Raw genomic sequence first — 16,593 nt, forward strand, 5'->3', positions numbered from 1 at the left:
ATACTGGTTTCCGAAGTAGATGTACAAGTTTGCACTCCCACCAGCACTGGAGGAGTATTCCTCTTACTTCACATCCTCTCCAGCGTAAGTTGTCATTAATGGTTTTTGTCTTAGGCATTCTGATAGGTATAAGATGGTATTTCAGAGTTGTTTTGATTTGTATTTCTCTGATGGCAACAGCTATGACATGTACAGAGGACAACCTTTCACAGCACTCCTCCCCATTCTCTGGGTTTGTGTTCTGTCTCTGCCCTCTTCCATAATGTTCCCTGAGCCTTAACAGGGGAACTGGGGACTGATAGAGATGTCCTTCTATAGCTAGAAGCCACGGTCACTTATTAGCACTTTGACAGTTATAAGGCTTTTTGTAACCACTACTCTCTGTATTAAGAAGCTTCTCTGACCAAAGTTTAGAACAGCACAAGTTTGTGGTATGTAAAAATAAATATTTAGTAGGCAAATAGACAACATGATGCTATCACAAAGAGCATCAGTGGAGTCTCTGCTAGTGCCTCTGACGTCCTACCAATGGGTTTTGACCAGCTTTACAATACCAGGCATGAGTTCTCTTCAATAGAGTGAGCCTGAAGTCGAGTCCAGAGCATAGTTAATTCCTCCATAAGTAGTCTAGCCACTCTCTGTCCAACAGGCACATTTTGCCTGGCATGTGGTATTACCATGCAGGTCCAGTGCTGGTAAGACTGTTGTCTGTTCTCAGTAAGCAGTTTGCATGGCACTTTGCAACATTATGAAAGCTAGCCATTCGGGTGATGTTTTTATTTTTAAAACTTTTTTTTTCCCCTCTTCTATATATCATATTGAGAAAAATAGCAGGGAAGAAGAAATGGGGAACCAAGAAAAGAAAATCAAAGTGGGGAAATAGATTGAAAGGCTTTTAGGAAATGATAAGTTTGTGATGTTCATTCAAAGGACTATTGAGATAAAGAGTGGAATAGATATATGCACAGTAAGTCTGTGTGCACAGAGATGACAGAATTGTCAGGGACAGTACCACCACATGTCTTAAAAACCTTCTAGATGTATAATTTTAAAATCAAAGATAATGTATATTACTTACTGGCATTTAGTACCTTGGACTTGCTCTTTGCTGAGATTCTTTTCTTTTTTTTTTTATTAAAAAAAAAATTCCGCCTCCTCCCAGCCTTCCATTTCCCTCCCCCTCCTCCCACTCCTCTCCCCCTCCCTCTCCAGTCCGAAGAGCAGTCAGGGTTCCCTGCCCTGTGGAAAGTCCAAGGTCCTCCCCCCTCCATCCAGGTCTAGGAATGCTGAGATTCTTTTACCCTTGATTATATTTCTTTTCTGTTAGTTTGGAGGAGTGTAAAATCAAAAATTTAAGTATTCTATGCTTTCTTTCTTAACTACAGTTATTTATTTTCTAGTTCTGTTATGAAGAAGCAATAATTAAGAGCTCAAAATACCTTTATATGGCTGGTAGTGGTGGTGCATGCCTTCAATCCCAGCACTTGGGAGGCAGAGGCAGGCCAGAGATCTCTGTGAGTCTGAGGAACCCTGTTTTGGAGATAGATAGATAGATAGATAGATAGATAGATAGATAGATAGATAGATAGATAGATATGCCTTTATAGGTTCTGTGTGTGTGTGTGTGTGTGTTTATATGTTATGAATGTGTGGGACTTGTGAAGTAAAGCCTGTTTGTATTGTTCCTGATTCTAGAACATTTTCGTATTTCCTAATCTTTTGTTTCTTGCTTCTATTTTTGTACTTTTTTTTTCAAATTTGATTATATTTTATTTCAGCAGTAAAATTGTTCTACAATTGTAGAGCAATATTCCACTTTATTCAATGTTCCATGTAGAAATGAATCTCTTAAGATGACAAAAATACTTTTCATATATCTCGCCTTTCCATGTTATTTTTCTTTCTTTCTTTATTTATTTTTTATTCTTTTTTAATTAAAATTTCCACCTCCTCCCCGTTTCCCATTTCCCTCCCCCTCCTCCCACATATTGCCCCCTCCCCGCACTCCCCTCCCCCTATCCCCACTCCTCTTCTCCTTCCCCCACTCCATTCTCCCTCCCTCTCGATACTGAAGAGCAGTCCAAATTCCCTGCCCTGTGGGAAGACCAAGGTCCTCCCACTTTTGTCTAGGTCCAGGAAGGTGAGCATCCAAACAGGCTAAGCTCCCACAAAGCCAGTTCATGTATTAGGATTGAAACCTAAAATGCTAATTAACCCAATTAAAAAATGGGGCACTGAACTGAACAGAGAATTCTCAACAGAAGAAATTCAAATGGCCAAAAGACACTTAAGGTCATGCTCAACCTCCTTAGCGATAAGGGAAATGCAAATTAAAACAAATTTGAGATACCATCTTACACCTGTCAGAATGGCTAAAATCAAAAACACCAATGATAGCCTTTGCTGGAGAGGTTGTGGAGTAAGGGGCACAATCATCCATTGCTGGTGGGAATGCAAACTTGTGCAACCACTTTGGAAATCAGTGTGGTGATTTCTCAGGAAATTTGGGATCAACCTACCCCAAGATCCAGTAATACCACTCTTGGGAATATACCCAAGAGATGCCCTATCATATGACAAAAGTATCAGTTCAACTATTTTTGTACTTTTATTATAGGTGGGAACAGAGAAAAGATCCTCATGGTAGAACCTATTATGTGGATCATAATACTAGAACTACCACATGGGAGAGACCACAGCCTTTGCCTCCAGGGTAATGTGTTATCCTTATGTCTCTTTAGTTATGTTTTTATTGTATGTAAGTTTTAAATTTATTTGGTATAATATTCATAAATACAAATTTAAAGATAGTCTATAATTTTGGACAGTAGTTTTAGTGAAATAGACTTTATGTTATGGTTCTCAATGGATGAATTGAATGAATGGCTATAACACAGTGATCCTATATATTTAAAATGAGCCTTTGGATGTACTATATTGAAACACCACATCTGTGTTTTCCACTGATAAGTTCTTACTTAATTCCATAGGAACAAGTGCTGAGTTCTTTTTTCATAAAAAAAAATTCACAACAATGAAATCTTTTGACCATTGAAAGTAGGCACTCAGGTGTCAAAGACTGAAGGAAATATATTCTAAGTATAGGGATAGTGTTTGAAGGGAATTCAATAGTATAATTCAACTATCTGTCCAATGCAGTGTGTAGAGTTATTTTAAAAAGCACAGGAAGATCAGTTTGACCTTGAAATAGGGTACTAGCAGAAACTTTAGTATATTTTTGATTATTTAAACTTTATGTTTTTCATATGATTTAATATAAGCTTACATGTAAATGAGCTTATAGATGTTAATTTTGGAACCAATATAATATCTCTTACATTATTAAATCTCATGAAATATAATAATGCACATCATTATGTATGTCTGAGGGTCACATATTTTTTGTCTGACTCACATATATGTATTTATATATGTATGCATATATATATATATATATTTAGGGGACGTTTTGAGATTGGGTTTCTCTGTGTCAATGGATCCCATTATATTTATAATAGTAAGTTTGGGAGAATTCCAAATTGGATCCTGAAGGGATACTTAGTCATAGTACAAAATTAGTAACAAAAACTGACTTAATAGATCCCAGGTTTGGGGAAATACAAATAATAAATAGAACCTTGGAATCTGAGTGAAATTCTAGTTGGTAAAAGATACAGAACAGGGCCTCTGCTCTTCTGGAGTTAAAAGAATGGCAGGGCAGAATTGACATATAAGGCACACATGGGACCAGCACCTCACTGGTTGAGCTCTCATAGGAGATCTCTGAGGGACTTTGAGAAATGAAACTGAGAAGATGTGTAAGTTCTTTCTGACAACTGCCTGAAAACTATTTCTCAAGAAGAAATGAGGAGTAAGTCTGTGATAGAACAGGAATTTAGCAATGATAAGTTCTTCACAGATTCATATCCTCTTTTGAAGAATAAATATAGCTAGATATTATGGCTTATTCCTGTCATCCTAGCACTTGGGAGAGAGAGGCACAAGAGTTGAAGGTCCACTGGTACCCTGAGTTAAGACCAGTGTGGTCTACATAGCCTCTCCATGTCTCAAAAGACCAAGACTGGGATGTGACTCAACAGGTAGAGAATTTGCCTCACATTGCTTGAGCTTCTTCCCTAGCAATGCCAGTGGATAAATAAAGTAAAAATACGTATGTTTTAACTTACTAGGTGGTTACTTATTGCTTCATTTGTATTGCTTATTTGTGGTAGTTGGGAAAGAAGAGTTGATGATCGTGGAAGAGTTTATTATGTGGATCATAACACCAGAACAACAACCTGGCAGCGGCCTACCATGGAATCTGTTCGAAATTTTGAACAGTGGCAATCTCAGCGGAATCAATTGCAGGGAGCTATGCAACAATTCAACCAACGATACCTCTATTCGGTAATTAGCAAATTACAATGTGTTAATGTTATCTTTCCCTTACATTGGTGGCTTTCTAAAATATCTAAACTACATTCCAATGGTTTGTTTGCTTCACTTTATTTTTGGTTAATCTTTAATATTATTTCTAAAAGGTATAAATGAATAAGCATTCTTGAATATTTTCTGGCTTTGGAGTATTTTAGATTTTGGTTTAGGGTACTCATCCTGTGTATAGTAAATAAGGAAGTTTTTACTATGAGGTTTGTTTTGTTTCTTTGTAGGACTTTGTGTGCATGAAAATTTAGAAACGGGAAAAAATTAGGTATTGGTTATGTGTCAAAATACTTTCTGTTAAATAGCAGAATTCTCTTAAACGGATGCATTTTAAGTTACCTCAATAGAATACCAGGACTGCGATAAGAAAGACGCATTCTCTGGTTTTCAGTGCCCTCATCAAGAGCTGAGTTTAGCCTTTTAGGGCATCATCTATTATCATGGATCTTGCCTGTACCATCTATTATCATGCTTTCTGTCTGCGTTGTCTAGTGTCATGCACCTTACAGACACCATCTGTTGCACCCATTTTACCTGCACCTCTAGTCACTCATCTTACCTGCACCAGCTATTGCCATGCATCTTTCCTGCACTTTCTATTGCCATGCATTTGGTTTTCTTTTTTGAGCATGAAGAACTGTTGCCCTTGACCTGATTTCCAGAGTCTCTATCTTGAAAGGGAAGGGTAAACTGAAAGGGGGAAGAGAACTTTTCTGTAGCAGACTCTTGTACTTAGCAAGTCTTTTGCTTCTGCCTCACTGGTCAGAATTGAGCACTTTATGCTGTGCTAATCCAGATTTAGTGGACTATTTCTTCTGGGCACGTTGTTACTTCAAACAAAACAGAACTAGTGGTTTGATTATCAAGAAAGATAAAGATGGATAATTAGCACAATTAGCACTATTTGTGGCAGTACTATCAAATATTCATCAAGATGTGTATACATTAACATTGAATAATTATTTTGCAGAATAATTATAATAATTTTCTCTTTTTGAAAAAATAATATCTTATTTAAATATATAATTCTCTCTATACTGTTCACCCATCTCTTACTCCTTAGAAAGGACTAGGAAATTAACATATTGATATTAGTACATTATTTCTAATTCATTTACTAATAATCAGCTAATGACTGCTCTTCATAATATTTTTGAACTTTGTTTCTTGAAATTACTGTATTCATATTCCTTTATAATATTTTTAAAAATTCTAAGGTATAACTATTAATTGCTTATATATATTAGTATATTTCTGGCTAAAACTGCTATCTTATTTCTGTCTCCAACCTCTTTTTCAACTAGGCTTCAATGTTAGCTGCAGAAAATGATCCATATGGACCTTTACCACCAGGCTGGGGTAAGCAGATAAGATGTTTATAAAAATATGTGTAAAGTATATAGGTATCAAATTGTTATTAAATGTTATTCATACTTTATGTTTTTAGAAAAAAGAGTGGATTCAACAGACAGAGTTTACTTTGTGAATCATAATACAAAAACAACCCAATGGGAAGACCCAAGAACTCAAGGGTATGTGTATACTACAGTCTTAAGTTATCACATATGGGTAGATGGATGGATGGAATCAGTGGGCTGTAAGTACTCAAAACATACCCACCTATGATTGTGAGTTTTATCTTACAGCTTACCAAATGAAGAGCCCCTGCCAGAAGGCTGGGAGATCAGGTATACTCGAGAAGGTGTTAGGTACTTTGTGGATCATAACACAAGAACAACAACATTCAAAGATCCTCGCAATGGGAAGTCGTCTGTGTGAGTAGAAACCTGAACTTTAAAAATATCACTTAGTGAAAACAGGAGATTTAGTCTCTAAATAGCCCCAAATTTAGGAACAAACAATTTTTGATTAAGAAAACATCCACAGGTAATGTCCAGCTATAACTGTTTTTGTTCTATATTATTCCAGAATGTATTTGTGGTATGCCATTTCTTAATTAAAACGTACAATGTATAGTTTGCTTTTTCATTCTTACGTATTTCCTTCATTGGTACATGTGTTACACAAACAGCTATTTTCCCCATGTTATTAGCAAAGGATGCCAGGTCCCTGTGAAGTGCTTGGTAAACTTTCTTGGATGAATGAACACCCTTGATGACAGCTGAAGATGGTATTTTATGTTCATTCTACCATGAAAGTACCCTGTACTTTGTGTTAAGATTCTCTAGGAAGGAGAAGCAGGCCTCCTGAATCTCTTCTGCGCTGAATCGTGTATCTGCTACTTTTCTCATTGTCCGGCAGAGTCACATGGTCAGCATGTAACTTGCTCTAAGAATTTAATTTTGCTTTGCTTTGTTTTTATTCAGATCAGATTTAGGATAAGGTACAGGGTTTTTTTCCTCATGTTCCCCTTATCTAGAATCCCTGACTTCCTCAGTGTTAAGAATGATCAGGATTCTGCTTGTTGTTTTTTTCACAAATAAAATAGTAAAAAAACAAAGGTTTTTTTCTAAGTATCCATAATAGATTTAGGACCTGCCTCTACTTGCAGTCTCTCTGTGTGCATGTGTTCTACTAATGTGACAACCTTCATGACTCAAGGCTCCATTGTCCTAATGAATGCACCTATTTTTATTGCAAGTAAATAATTTTCCTTAGTCATATTATGATCTAGTGCACACTGTTTCATACTTAATGTTACAGTTTTATTTGTTATGCTTCTCTTCAGAGCTAAAGGTGGTCCACAGATTGCTTATGAACGCAGCTTTAGGTGGAAGCTTGCTCATTTCCGTTACTTGTGCCAGGTACTACAGTGGTAAATAAATCTCATTTATAATCATTTAGTCTGATAATTATATAATACATATGTTTGGCTTACATGATATGGTATTTTTGTTTTTAGTCTAATGCACTGCCTAGTCACGTAAAGATCAATGTGTCCCGTCAGACTTTATTTGAAGATTCCTTCCAACAGGTAAGGTTCATTTTCACTACCAAAATGAAACAGTGCTTCTTGTCTTATTTTCTTCTGGGCTTCTAAAGGGAGTTAAAAGCTTTTGAGTCTTGAAACATTTATAGTAGGTCCCACTCCTTGAGTGACTAAATTAGTAATTATATTAAACTTTATTATGTGGGCTAGAGGCATACAAGGAAGCAAAGCATTCAGATACATAAAATAAAATTAAGCTTCACCATTTAATAAGTAATGACTGTTTGCCAATTACTGAGAATTTTTAATTGCTTTTCTTTCCTTCTCACAGCATCTCTGTGAGAGAACTCCTAGCATCATCTCCATTCTATAGATGAGGTGGGAAACTGAGAGACAGCCAAGAATTTAGGTGTAGCTGGGTGTGGTATCACACGCCTTTAATCTCAGCATCCTAGAGGTAGAGACAGGTAGATCTCTATGAATTCCTGGTCATACAAGTAACATAGTGAGAATCTGTCTTCAAAACCAACCAACTTGTTGGTGACGGTAACGGCAGCACCTGCCTTTAATCCCAGCACTTGGGAAGGCAGAGGCAGGTGGATCTCTGTGAGTTCAAAGCCAGCTTTATTTACGAGAGCTAGTTCCACGACAGGCTCCAAAGCTACAGTGAAGCCCCGTCCTGAAAAACAAACAAACAAACAAAAAACAACCTATAAAATAAAATAATTTAGATGTATTCCTACTGAAATAAAGTTTGAACAGCATTTGGGGCAAATCTGTTTTGACATTTGTAAAACTTGTGAAAATGCTAACAAATGAAATTGGTGGATACTGTTAGTGCACTTAAATATCCCATTAGTGACTCTTACGTTCATTCGTCCTCTAGGTTACATTGTGTTTGATCTAGCCTGAGTGTGTTGTTTATAATGACAGGCCCTGCTTTCCTCCCATATATGGTCGTTTTCTAATCATTTATAGTTCATCATTTTCATAACACTGTTCCTTCCCTGTTTCCCTTACTGGAATGTATGCTTCGTGATAACATCGATTGTTGGTTTACTTTACCTTTGTTTAGTATCTAGAATAGTGCCTTTAATTCAACAGTTATTCAGTAAGTAAGTAATGAATGAATGGTAGATGGATACATAAATGTAACATATCTGTCTTTCTGGAGTCATCTGCAGAATATTATTAAAACCAGAATCATGCCATTCTCTTATGATCAAGTAGAGAGTTTTTCATGATCTTTCACTCTAAAGCAATGACTGTAACCTTTTTTGTGTACTCAAATAGGAGTTTCATTAATTTTTTTAATTGTTTCTTTTATTTTAAAGATTATAATATAACTACATCATTTCCTCTTCTATTTCCTCCCTCCATACTCTCTCATATACTACTTCTGGCTTTTTTTCAAATTTATGGCCTCTTTTTTCATTAATTGTTGTTACATACATATGTATATATATTTATATTCCTGATATATAAATATAACTTGTTACTTCTGTATAATATTATTGGTATTTATATGTTCTTATGGCTGACCATATAGTATTTTTTTTTTTTTTTTTTTTTTTTTTTGGTTTTTCGAGACAGGGTTTCTCTGTGGTTTTGGAGCCTGTCCTGGAACTAGCTCTTGTAGACCAGGCTGGTCTCGAACTCACAGAGATCCACCTGCCTCTGCCTCCCAAGTGCTGGGATTAAAGGCGTGCGCCACCACCGCCCGGCTTTGCCTATAGTTTTTATATAGGACTGAGACCTTTAGATCCTTTCCCTGTCCATATTAGCATGTCCCTTGGTGTCCTCCATGTTCTAACTCATAGTTAGGCGTTCATGTTGTGAGAATTTATGGTGTAGCTTCTATCATTCCAAGGAGAAACAATTTCACGATAGCTGTTATCAAACTGCTTTTGAGTGTGAGTAACTAATTCTGAGCCAAATAATTGTTTCAAGTTTCCAAGTGCGTTTTTACAACTGGCTTGTTCAGAGCTGTGTTTGAATTGCTTTTAGCAACTGTGTATCTAAATTCACTAGTTATTGTATTACTTTTACTGCCTTAAGTCTGTTCAGATATAGAGTTAAACCCGTAATTGCTTCCTAGGGAATCCTATTAGTGAGCTGTGTTTGGACCCAGACCTGCCATTCTTGGCTGTGGTTCAGATGAATGATAGTAGATATAAATTTTTATCCCCAAGTAAAGCATGCTTATGAATAAGTTTGATGGAAACTTGTAGATTATAAAAATGTATTTGGGTCTTATTTTACAATATGCTGTTATATAAATATACCTCATTGTGTAAGGCTTGCAGATGAATTTCTATCCTCTTGAGAGATAAAAAATGTGGTGTAGGTGGGACTCAAAAAGTCCTTTCACCTTACAATATTGCTACAGAGAAATACTTACCAGTCACACATTGGAAGATTAAAAACTTGAGGCAGGGAAGGGGAAAAGGTAATCTAACTTGTCCAACTCTAAGTGGAACCACTGTTTAACGCTAAAAGGGGGAAGAATATATAAAAGTGAGTCAGAGAAAACTTGAAGGATTGTTCATCTTTAGCTAGTTTTTGGAACAAGCCAGATAAAATGCAGAATTAAATATGGGATAGTAGAATGTGTACTTTTCAAAATACAGGTTAATTTAAATTGAATTATTTTGGAAGTAACTTATGCAGTGTATAAATGTCAAAATATCCACATTTTTGTCTTTAATTAGATTATGGCATTGAAACCGTATGACTTAAGGAGGCGATTATATGTAATATTTAGAGGAGAAGAAGGCCTTGATTATGGTGGTCTTGCAAGGTAAAGTTTAAAACTTACTTATTAAAGAGTTATTACTGCTTTGTAATAAGTTTATTTTGCCATCTGAGGTGGATGTATTCTTAAAGAGATATATATGAATATATTAAGCTACCTTTTTCAGTAGCGCCAGAGTAATTTTGGGTAATCATTATTACAACTTTTTTGCATATGTATATATGTATGGTATGTGTGTATGTGTACTTGCATGAGTATGGTACACGTGTATTCATGGACGTATGTTATGTAGGAGTGGTGTGCACATGCATGTAGAGGCCTGAGGTTGACATGTGTCTTCCTCTATCCCTTTCTACATTATATGTTTAGGCATGGTTTCTTGTTGATCTAAAGTTCAACTGGTGTGGTTAACCAGATTTTTCTGGGATTTTCTCTCTCTATATCCCATATACTGGGATTACAGGTGTGTCACCATGACCACATGCCCAGAACACATGGGTTCTGGGATCAGAGAACTCAGAGTGTCCTGCCTGCGTGGCAAGTGCTTTACACACAGGGTACAACCATTGTGATTATTCTTCTGTGCGTGCTAAAGTTCTTATCAGATGGCTGCATAGTATTCTACATATGCGTGTAGCATAATTAATGGTTATAGATGGTTATTTATTGATTTTGCTATTACAACACTGCATATCACTTTTATTTGTCCTCTTTCTCTGATCTGAGTTTATTCGGAAAATAAAATTTTTCTGCATTTAATCAGTTTACTTAAGAGATACCCGTGAAGTAGTTAGTGAAAATCCTTCTTTGTTTTCTCCCTTAATTGCTTCATACAAATCTACATTGGCATTTTTTTAAGTTAACAGTTTCATTAAGTCTTCCTGGGAATTCAGATTTTTATAGAATTTTGCAGAATGAGAAAAACCACCATTCAATATAGCTGATAGAAGTGCAGAACCAGGTCACAACTGGTAGAAGTAGATACGTAATATTGCTGTGAGTTTGTCAGGGTTTCTCTTAGCCTCTTTTTGTGTTGATGTCATAACATTATTACACATTTTCAGTAAGCACTTCTATCCAATAAATGTTCATATTGTGTGTTTTGTGAGTTTTTCTGAATTTCGGGCATGCCCAGATATTGAAAAGAAAGGGACATCTTAGAAAATTATGAACATGTTTTTTTTTTTCCTCAGTGTCTGACATGATAACATTCATATTCGTTTGTGAAGCATTTTTTGTCCTAGTTATTTGGTTCCAGTTCTGTTTCAACAGTTTAAATGATGTAATTGATTCTTGTGTATCATAATTGTCTTACTCCTAACTTGATTTGATTCTGCATTGTTTGGTTAGATTCATCATCAGGGTGCTTATTCAAGAGTTCATGTGGGGGATATGTTCCTGTAGTTGTTAAATGTTTGGAAGTGTTTTCCTTGTTGGTTATATAAACAGCAACCTCTCTGGGCAGACGTTTTTTGCACAGCATTGTCTACCCAGCATTCTTAGGTACTGCTTCAGCGTCTTAGCATTGAATGCGAGCACTATGAAGTATGAGGTCAAGCCTTTGTCAGAAAATTTCCTGGGCGTCCACGCTGTCTTTTAAAATTCACTAGTTTCATTGCAGAATGTTTGTTTTTTTCGTTTGTTTTATTTATTTTTTTTTCAAGACAGAGTTTGTCTGGGTAGCCTTGGCTGTCCTAGAACTCACTCTGTAGACCAACCTGGCCTCCAACTCACAGAGATCCGCCTGCCTCTACCTCCCTCCGAAGTGCTGGGATTAAAGGCGTGTGCCACCACGCCTGGCATTTGATCTATTTTAAAGGAACATGTGAAACGCTTAAATTTCTGGGAAGTTTTCTTCTATTTTATCTTTGAATATTTTTTTTCTGTTCTATTTGTTCTTTTCTTTCTTCAGGAACATCAATCATGGGTATGTGGAATCTCCTTTGTCAGTCTTACGTGTCTATCATCTTTCCTCTTGTCTCTCATCAGTGCTTTTCCTATTTTGGTTTTCTGAAGCCTGTCTTCCTGTCACTGTTTGCAGGATTGCTCTATGTTTTGCTGCTTCTCATGTGATTTTTCTTCATTTGCTGTTTTACTGTTTCCTTCATTTTCTTCTCTAGGCCATGTTCTTTCAGCCTCACGTGTCTAGTTTGAAGTGCAGAGCCGAACTTGTGATGAAAGTCAATCAATCATTTCTCTCGTCAGTTAGGAATTTCTCTTTTGTGTTGGTATTAGAATACAGGCTTTTGTCATATATCCATTCTTCTTTTGGATCACTACAGTTTTCTCTGGTTTGCTGCTTTCTAAAAGTGATCTGAAACGGTTGGAAATTTAATTCCGTGTGTGTGTGTGTGTGTGTGTGAACACATTCTTACTAGATTTACTTATTTCTCTTCTCTGAGGAAATGTCTTACTTCAGCTCAACCACAGAGTGAAGTTATTTGGTGCACTTAGTATTTTGAGCCTGAATTTAATTATATGATTTGACATGAATTCATTGTTGATTTTGTTTAGTGACTGTCTTCTGTAGTTTCTAGGGAATGTTTTAAAAGCTCTCTTAAACATTTGGTAAACAAAATAGCAGACTATAGGAATTAGCATAGAGGTGACCTAGAATGACTTAAATATTTTCAAATTGCTTGATAGTATTAGATAAATTATCAGACTGAGATGAAGAGTTAAAATTGTGTCTTATCTTGACATAAATGTCACCATAGCTTTAATCTGCACCCAGGAGGCAAAAGTAAACAGATTTCATTTGCGGCAGCCTGGTCTCCCTACTAGGTTTCAGAGCAGTTCGGGCTACACAGGAGACACTGTTACAGAACATCAAACAAAGAACAACAATAATAATTCTGACTTTTCTTTAAGAGCAGTTACTCAAATTTCTGCTTTTACTGACACTCACCATGATTGATAGTACCTACCACTATCATTATGTGAAGACTGGGTTATGGTACCTAGAAGTTGTCTTTCCTTAAAGCCAATACTATTTATTAGCAAGTTATAAAGAAGAATGGGAATTGTGGCAAGGCAAAACCCCATGATCTCACACTGATCATAGTAAATATTTGAGTTTGGAATTCTACTTGAGAACACTTTGTAAATGTTTATTTTGTGTTAAAAATTATTAAACTAGCCGGGCGATGGTGGCGCACGCCTTTAATCCCAGCACTCGGGAGGCAGAGGCAGGCGGATCTCTGTGAGTTCGAGACCAGCCTGGTCTACAGAGCTAGTTCCAGGACAGGCTCCAAAGCCACAGAGAAACCCTGTCTTGAAAAACCAAAAAAAAAAAAAAAAAAAAAAAAAAATTATTAAACTAAAGCAAAATAGGTAGTTAAGAATTAGTAAACACTTAGCACATTTTAAGATTCCACTTTGTAATTTTAGCACCATTTGAATACATTTGTAAGACAATTTAAACTGTTCTTTAAAAGCCAGATATGCCAGCCCTTAGGAACCTGCGGCAGGAGGACTCCTACAGACTCAAAGCCAGCCTGGGTTGTGTATCAAGTTCCAGACTAGACTGAGTTCTGAAGTAAGACTTTGTCTCAAAAACAAAAAAGCACCTCACTATTTTAAAGTAGCAAGTGTTATGTGCTGCAGTGTTGCCATCAAATACTTACTAGAACCTGTGTAATGGAGGCTCCATTTATCCATTGCTTAGCATCTATGAAGTCCTGGATTTTGTTTCCAGCTCAACAAAATAAAAAAAAAAAAATCCCAAAACATAATAAAAAGCTTGTTAAGTATATATTTTAGAATGCATGTAAGAGTTAAGGTTACTGAAAATATATAGACATGTCGGCTTTTGCCTTAGAGGTTAATGTTCATAAAAGTATATTTTCAGATTGTTGTTGTACTATGAATGCAATCACAGATACGTACTATACTCTGAAATTGCTTCAAAGATACCTGGATTGGATTAAAGTGTGAATTGAGAAAAAGTCTAATCTACTTAAGTTGAATTGAAATTGAGAAAAGATACCCAAATAAAAGTTTGATGTAGAAAACAACATACCTGTGAGGAACAGTGAGCTTGCAGTTTGACAGTGCAGACCTAGCAGTGGCTTTGAATGGAAAGCCAAATCATATATAAATATACAAAATATAAATGGAGGAGGGCTAAGGAATGAGTAGGGGTGTGTGTGTGTGTGTGTGTTTGTGTGTGCGCACTCATGTATGTGTGTGCATGCACACATTTATTTACTTATGGATATATTTAACACCTTTTTAAAGTTCACATATATGTGAATACTAAAAGTAATCTTAACTTATTTTCTTATAGAGAATGGTTTTTCTTGCTTTCCCATGAAGTTTTGAACCCAATGTATTGCTTATTTGAGTATGCAGGCAAGAATAACTATTGTTTACAGATAAATCCAGCATCAACCATAAATCCTGATCATCTTTCATACTTCTGTTTTATTGGTCGCTTTATTGCAATGGTGAGTTTCTAACTTTCAGTTATTTTATTATATGTTACTTATTTCAAAAGTGTACTAGGGGCTAGGGAGATGTCTCAGTGGGTAAATTTCTTGCCAAGCAGGCTCAAGGACTAAAGTTCAGACTTTTAGTGGTCTGCTTATAATTCCAGTACTCTGAAGGCAATACTGGATCTTCGGAGAAAGCTGGCTAGGTAAATTTGCTAAAACTACAAGTTTTAAGTTTGATTGAGTCTGTTTCAGTATTGTGGTGAAGCTGGGCTGTGGTGGCGCATGCCTTTAATCGCAGCACTCAGGAGGCAGAGGCAGGTGGATCTCTGTGAGTTCGAGGCCAGCCTGGTTACAAGAGCTAGTTCCAGGACAGGCTCCAAAGCTACAGAGAAACCCTATCTCAAAAAACCAAAAAAAAAACAAAAACAAAAACAAAACCCCCAAAAAATCAATATTGTGGTTAATAATTTAGGAAGGCTCATCATTTGCCCCGGGCCTGTACACACATGTGCATACCACATACACAGACATGTGCACAAAAATGTATTGTATAAAAATCTTTTGAAAGAGACTTTATAACCCCCCGAGTTGTAGGCAATTCACTGTTGTTGGGGTAAGTGTCAGATTCCTCAGTTGTGTAGCCATCAGTGATCTTCCCTTCCTTCTGTAAACAGTATTTCATATATGCTTATTCAAGCAGCCCAGATTAAGTACCATGGGATATGTGTGCTTAAACACAAATGCATGCACACGTACAGACACATACACACACATACATACACACATGCAGAAAGAGATGAAAGTAGAAGGGGAGGAATTGTTGGGAAGAAGAAAAGTTCTGTGGGAGAGAAGGGAGAATAACATGATAATGGGAGCATGATTAAAAACATACATTATGTGCATGGGTAAAATTTAGGAAGAATAAATAAAATTAAGAAAAGAGTAAAAACCTTATTTATTACTCATTTGTGTGGGGAGATAGGGGAAATAAGTTGGTTATTTAGCCCAAGGAAAATCCGAGTTGCTGAGTAAGTATACTAACTTAGTGCTTTTAGAAGTTTCAGAGCTTTACAGGTGCTCTTGTAAATTATTGTATTTTTAGAGGAGTTTGTAATTTTTGCACTACATTATCCATTGGTTCAATTAGCAATTGTTTGAGCATCTAAGTAATTCCCTTCCCATTTCTAGGTACTGGGTATTAAAGAACAACAACAAAATGGTACAATTCCTACTCTTGGAATCTAGATTCTGTAAAGTGGGGGCTACAGGTGTTGATTTTTCATTTAATGGGTTGAAGGAGACCTTTGGAGGTTGAACATGAATGGAAACGTGAAGAAGGCAGGAGACTGGGTGTCATATATGTATTACCTTATAGAAGAGCACTTGGGGCTCATGGGATAGCAGAGCAAGGCTGCAAGGTTTAAAAATGCCTCATTAGTTGAAAAGGAACATGGCTGGGGCAAAGTATATGGGAGAGAATATGGGAGGGATGAGATTGAGAAATACCATATAGGACTTTTAGGAAAGTCATGTAAAGGTTCTGAGTATGTCAGTTGGTGTTATAAATTAAGCAATACCAATAAGAAATCCTCTGTGTGTAGAGGATAGCAGAAATAGAGGTCACCATGAGAGGGCATAGTGATTTTGTGTCTAAATAGCATAGTAATAGATGTGAGAAGTGATTTGGATCCAGGATGTGTTTGGAAGTTAGAAAGAACTAGGTTTTCTGGTAGATTAATTGTCAAACATAAGAATAGAGTGAGGCACTAAAATACATGGCCTGTACATTTGCTTGAAATTGCCGTTTCCTAAGTGAGGCTTTGGTGGCAAGAGCAAATGCTGAGGAAAATCGAAAATGTTGGATTTCTTCTACATCCAGGATGCATATGGCATCCAGTAAAGGTTTAAAACAGGTAAGTATCCAAATGTGGCAACGAGATGTCCAGGGTAGAAAGAGACCTTTGGGCTTCTAAACATGTAGAGAATATCAAAAGCTCATGGTTGTGTTAAGGAATAGCTTGGACAGAGAAGTTAAGGGATATTTGTAAGCTGAGGAGATAAAAATGAGT

At 36.4% G+C, this 16,593-nt stretch overlaps 1 protein-coding gene across 10 annotated transcripts in view; it reads left to right on the forward strand.

Annotated features, from left to right (window-relative positions):
- Wwp1 (WW domain containing E3 ubiquitin protein ligase 1) overlaps positions 1 to 16,593 on the forward strand; it is a 121,426-nt gene that overhangs the window by 56,674 nt on the left and 48,159 nt on the right. For all 10 annotated transcript variants that reach the window (XR_009058419.1, XM_057790766.1, XM_057790772.1 and 7 more), the window contains 9 exons: positions 2,618 to 2,713; positions 4,233 to 4,407; positions 5,748 to 5,802; positions 5,891 to 5,975; positions 6,090 to 6,218; positions 7,133 to 7,208; positions 7,307 to 7,378; positions 10,045 to 10,133; positions 14,377 to 14,536. Coding sequence is in view for 9 of the 10 variants with exons in the window: in XM_057790766.1 (XP_057646749.1) it covers positions 2,618 to 2,713; positions 4,233 to 4,407; positions 5,748 to 5,802; positions 5,891 to 5,975; positions 6,090 to 6,218; positions 7,133 to 7,208; positions 7,307 to 7,378; positions 10,045 to 10,133; positions 14,377 to 14,536 (937 nt within the window). In the remaining variant the exon portion in view is untranslated. The remainder of the gene's footprint in view (positions 1 to 2,617; positions 2,714 to 4,232; positions 4,408 to 5,747; positions 5,803 to 5,890; positions 5,976 to 6,089; positions 6,219 to 7,132; positions 7,209 to 7,306; positions 7,379 to 10,044; positions 10,134 to 14,376; positions 14,537 to 16,593) is intronic.

Source organism: Chionomys nivalis, chromosome 16 (genome assembly GCF_950005125.1).
Source record: "Chionomys nivalis chromosome 16, mChiNiv1.1, whole genome shotgun sequence".
NCBI lineage: Eukaryota > Metazoa > Chordata > Mammalia > Rodentia > Cricetidae > Chionomys > Chionomys nivalis.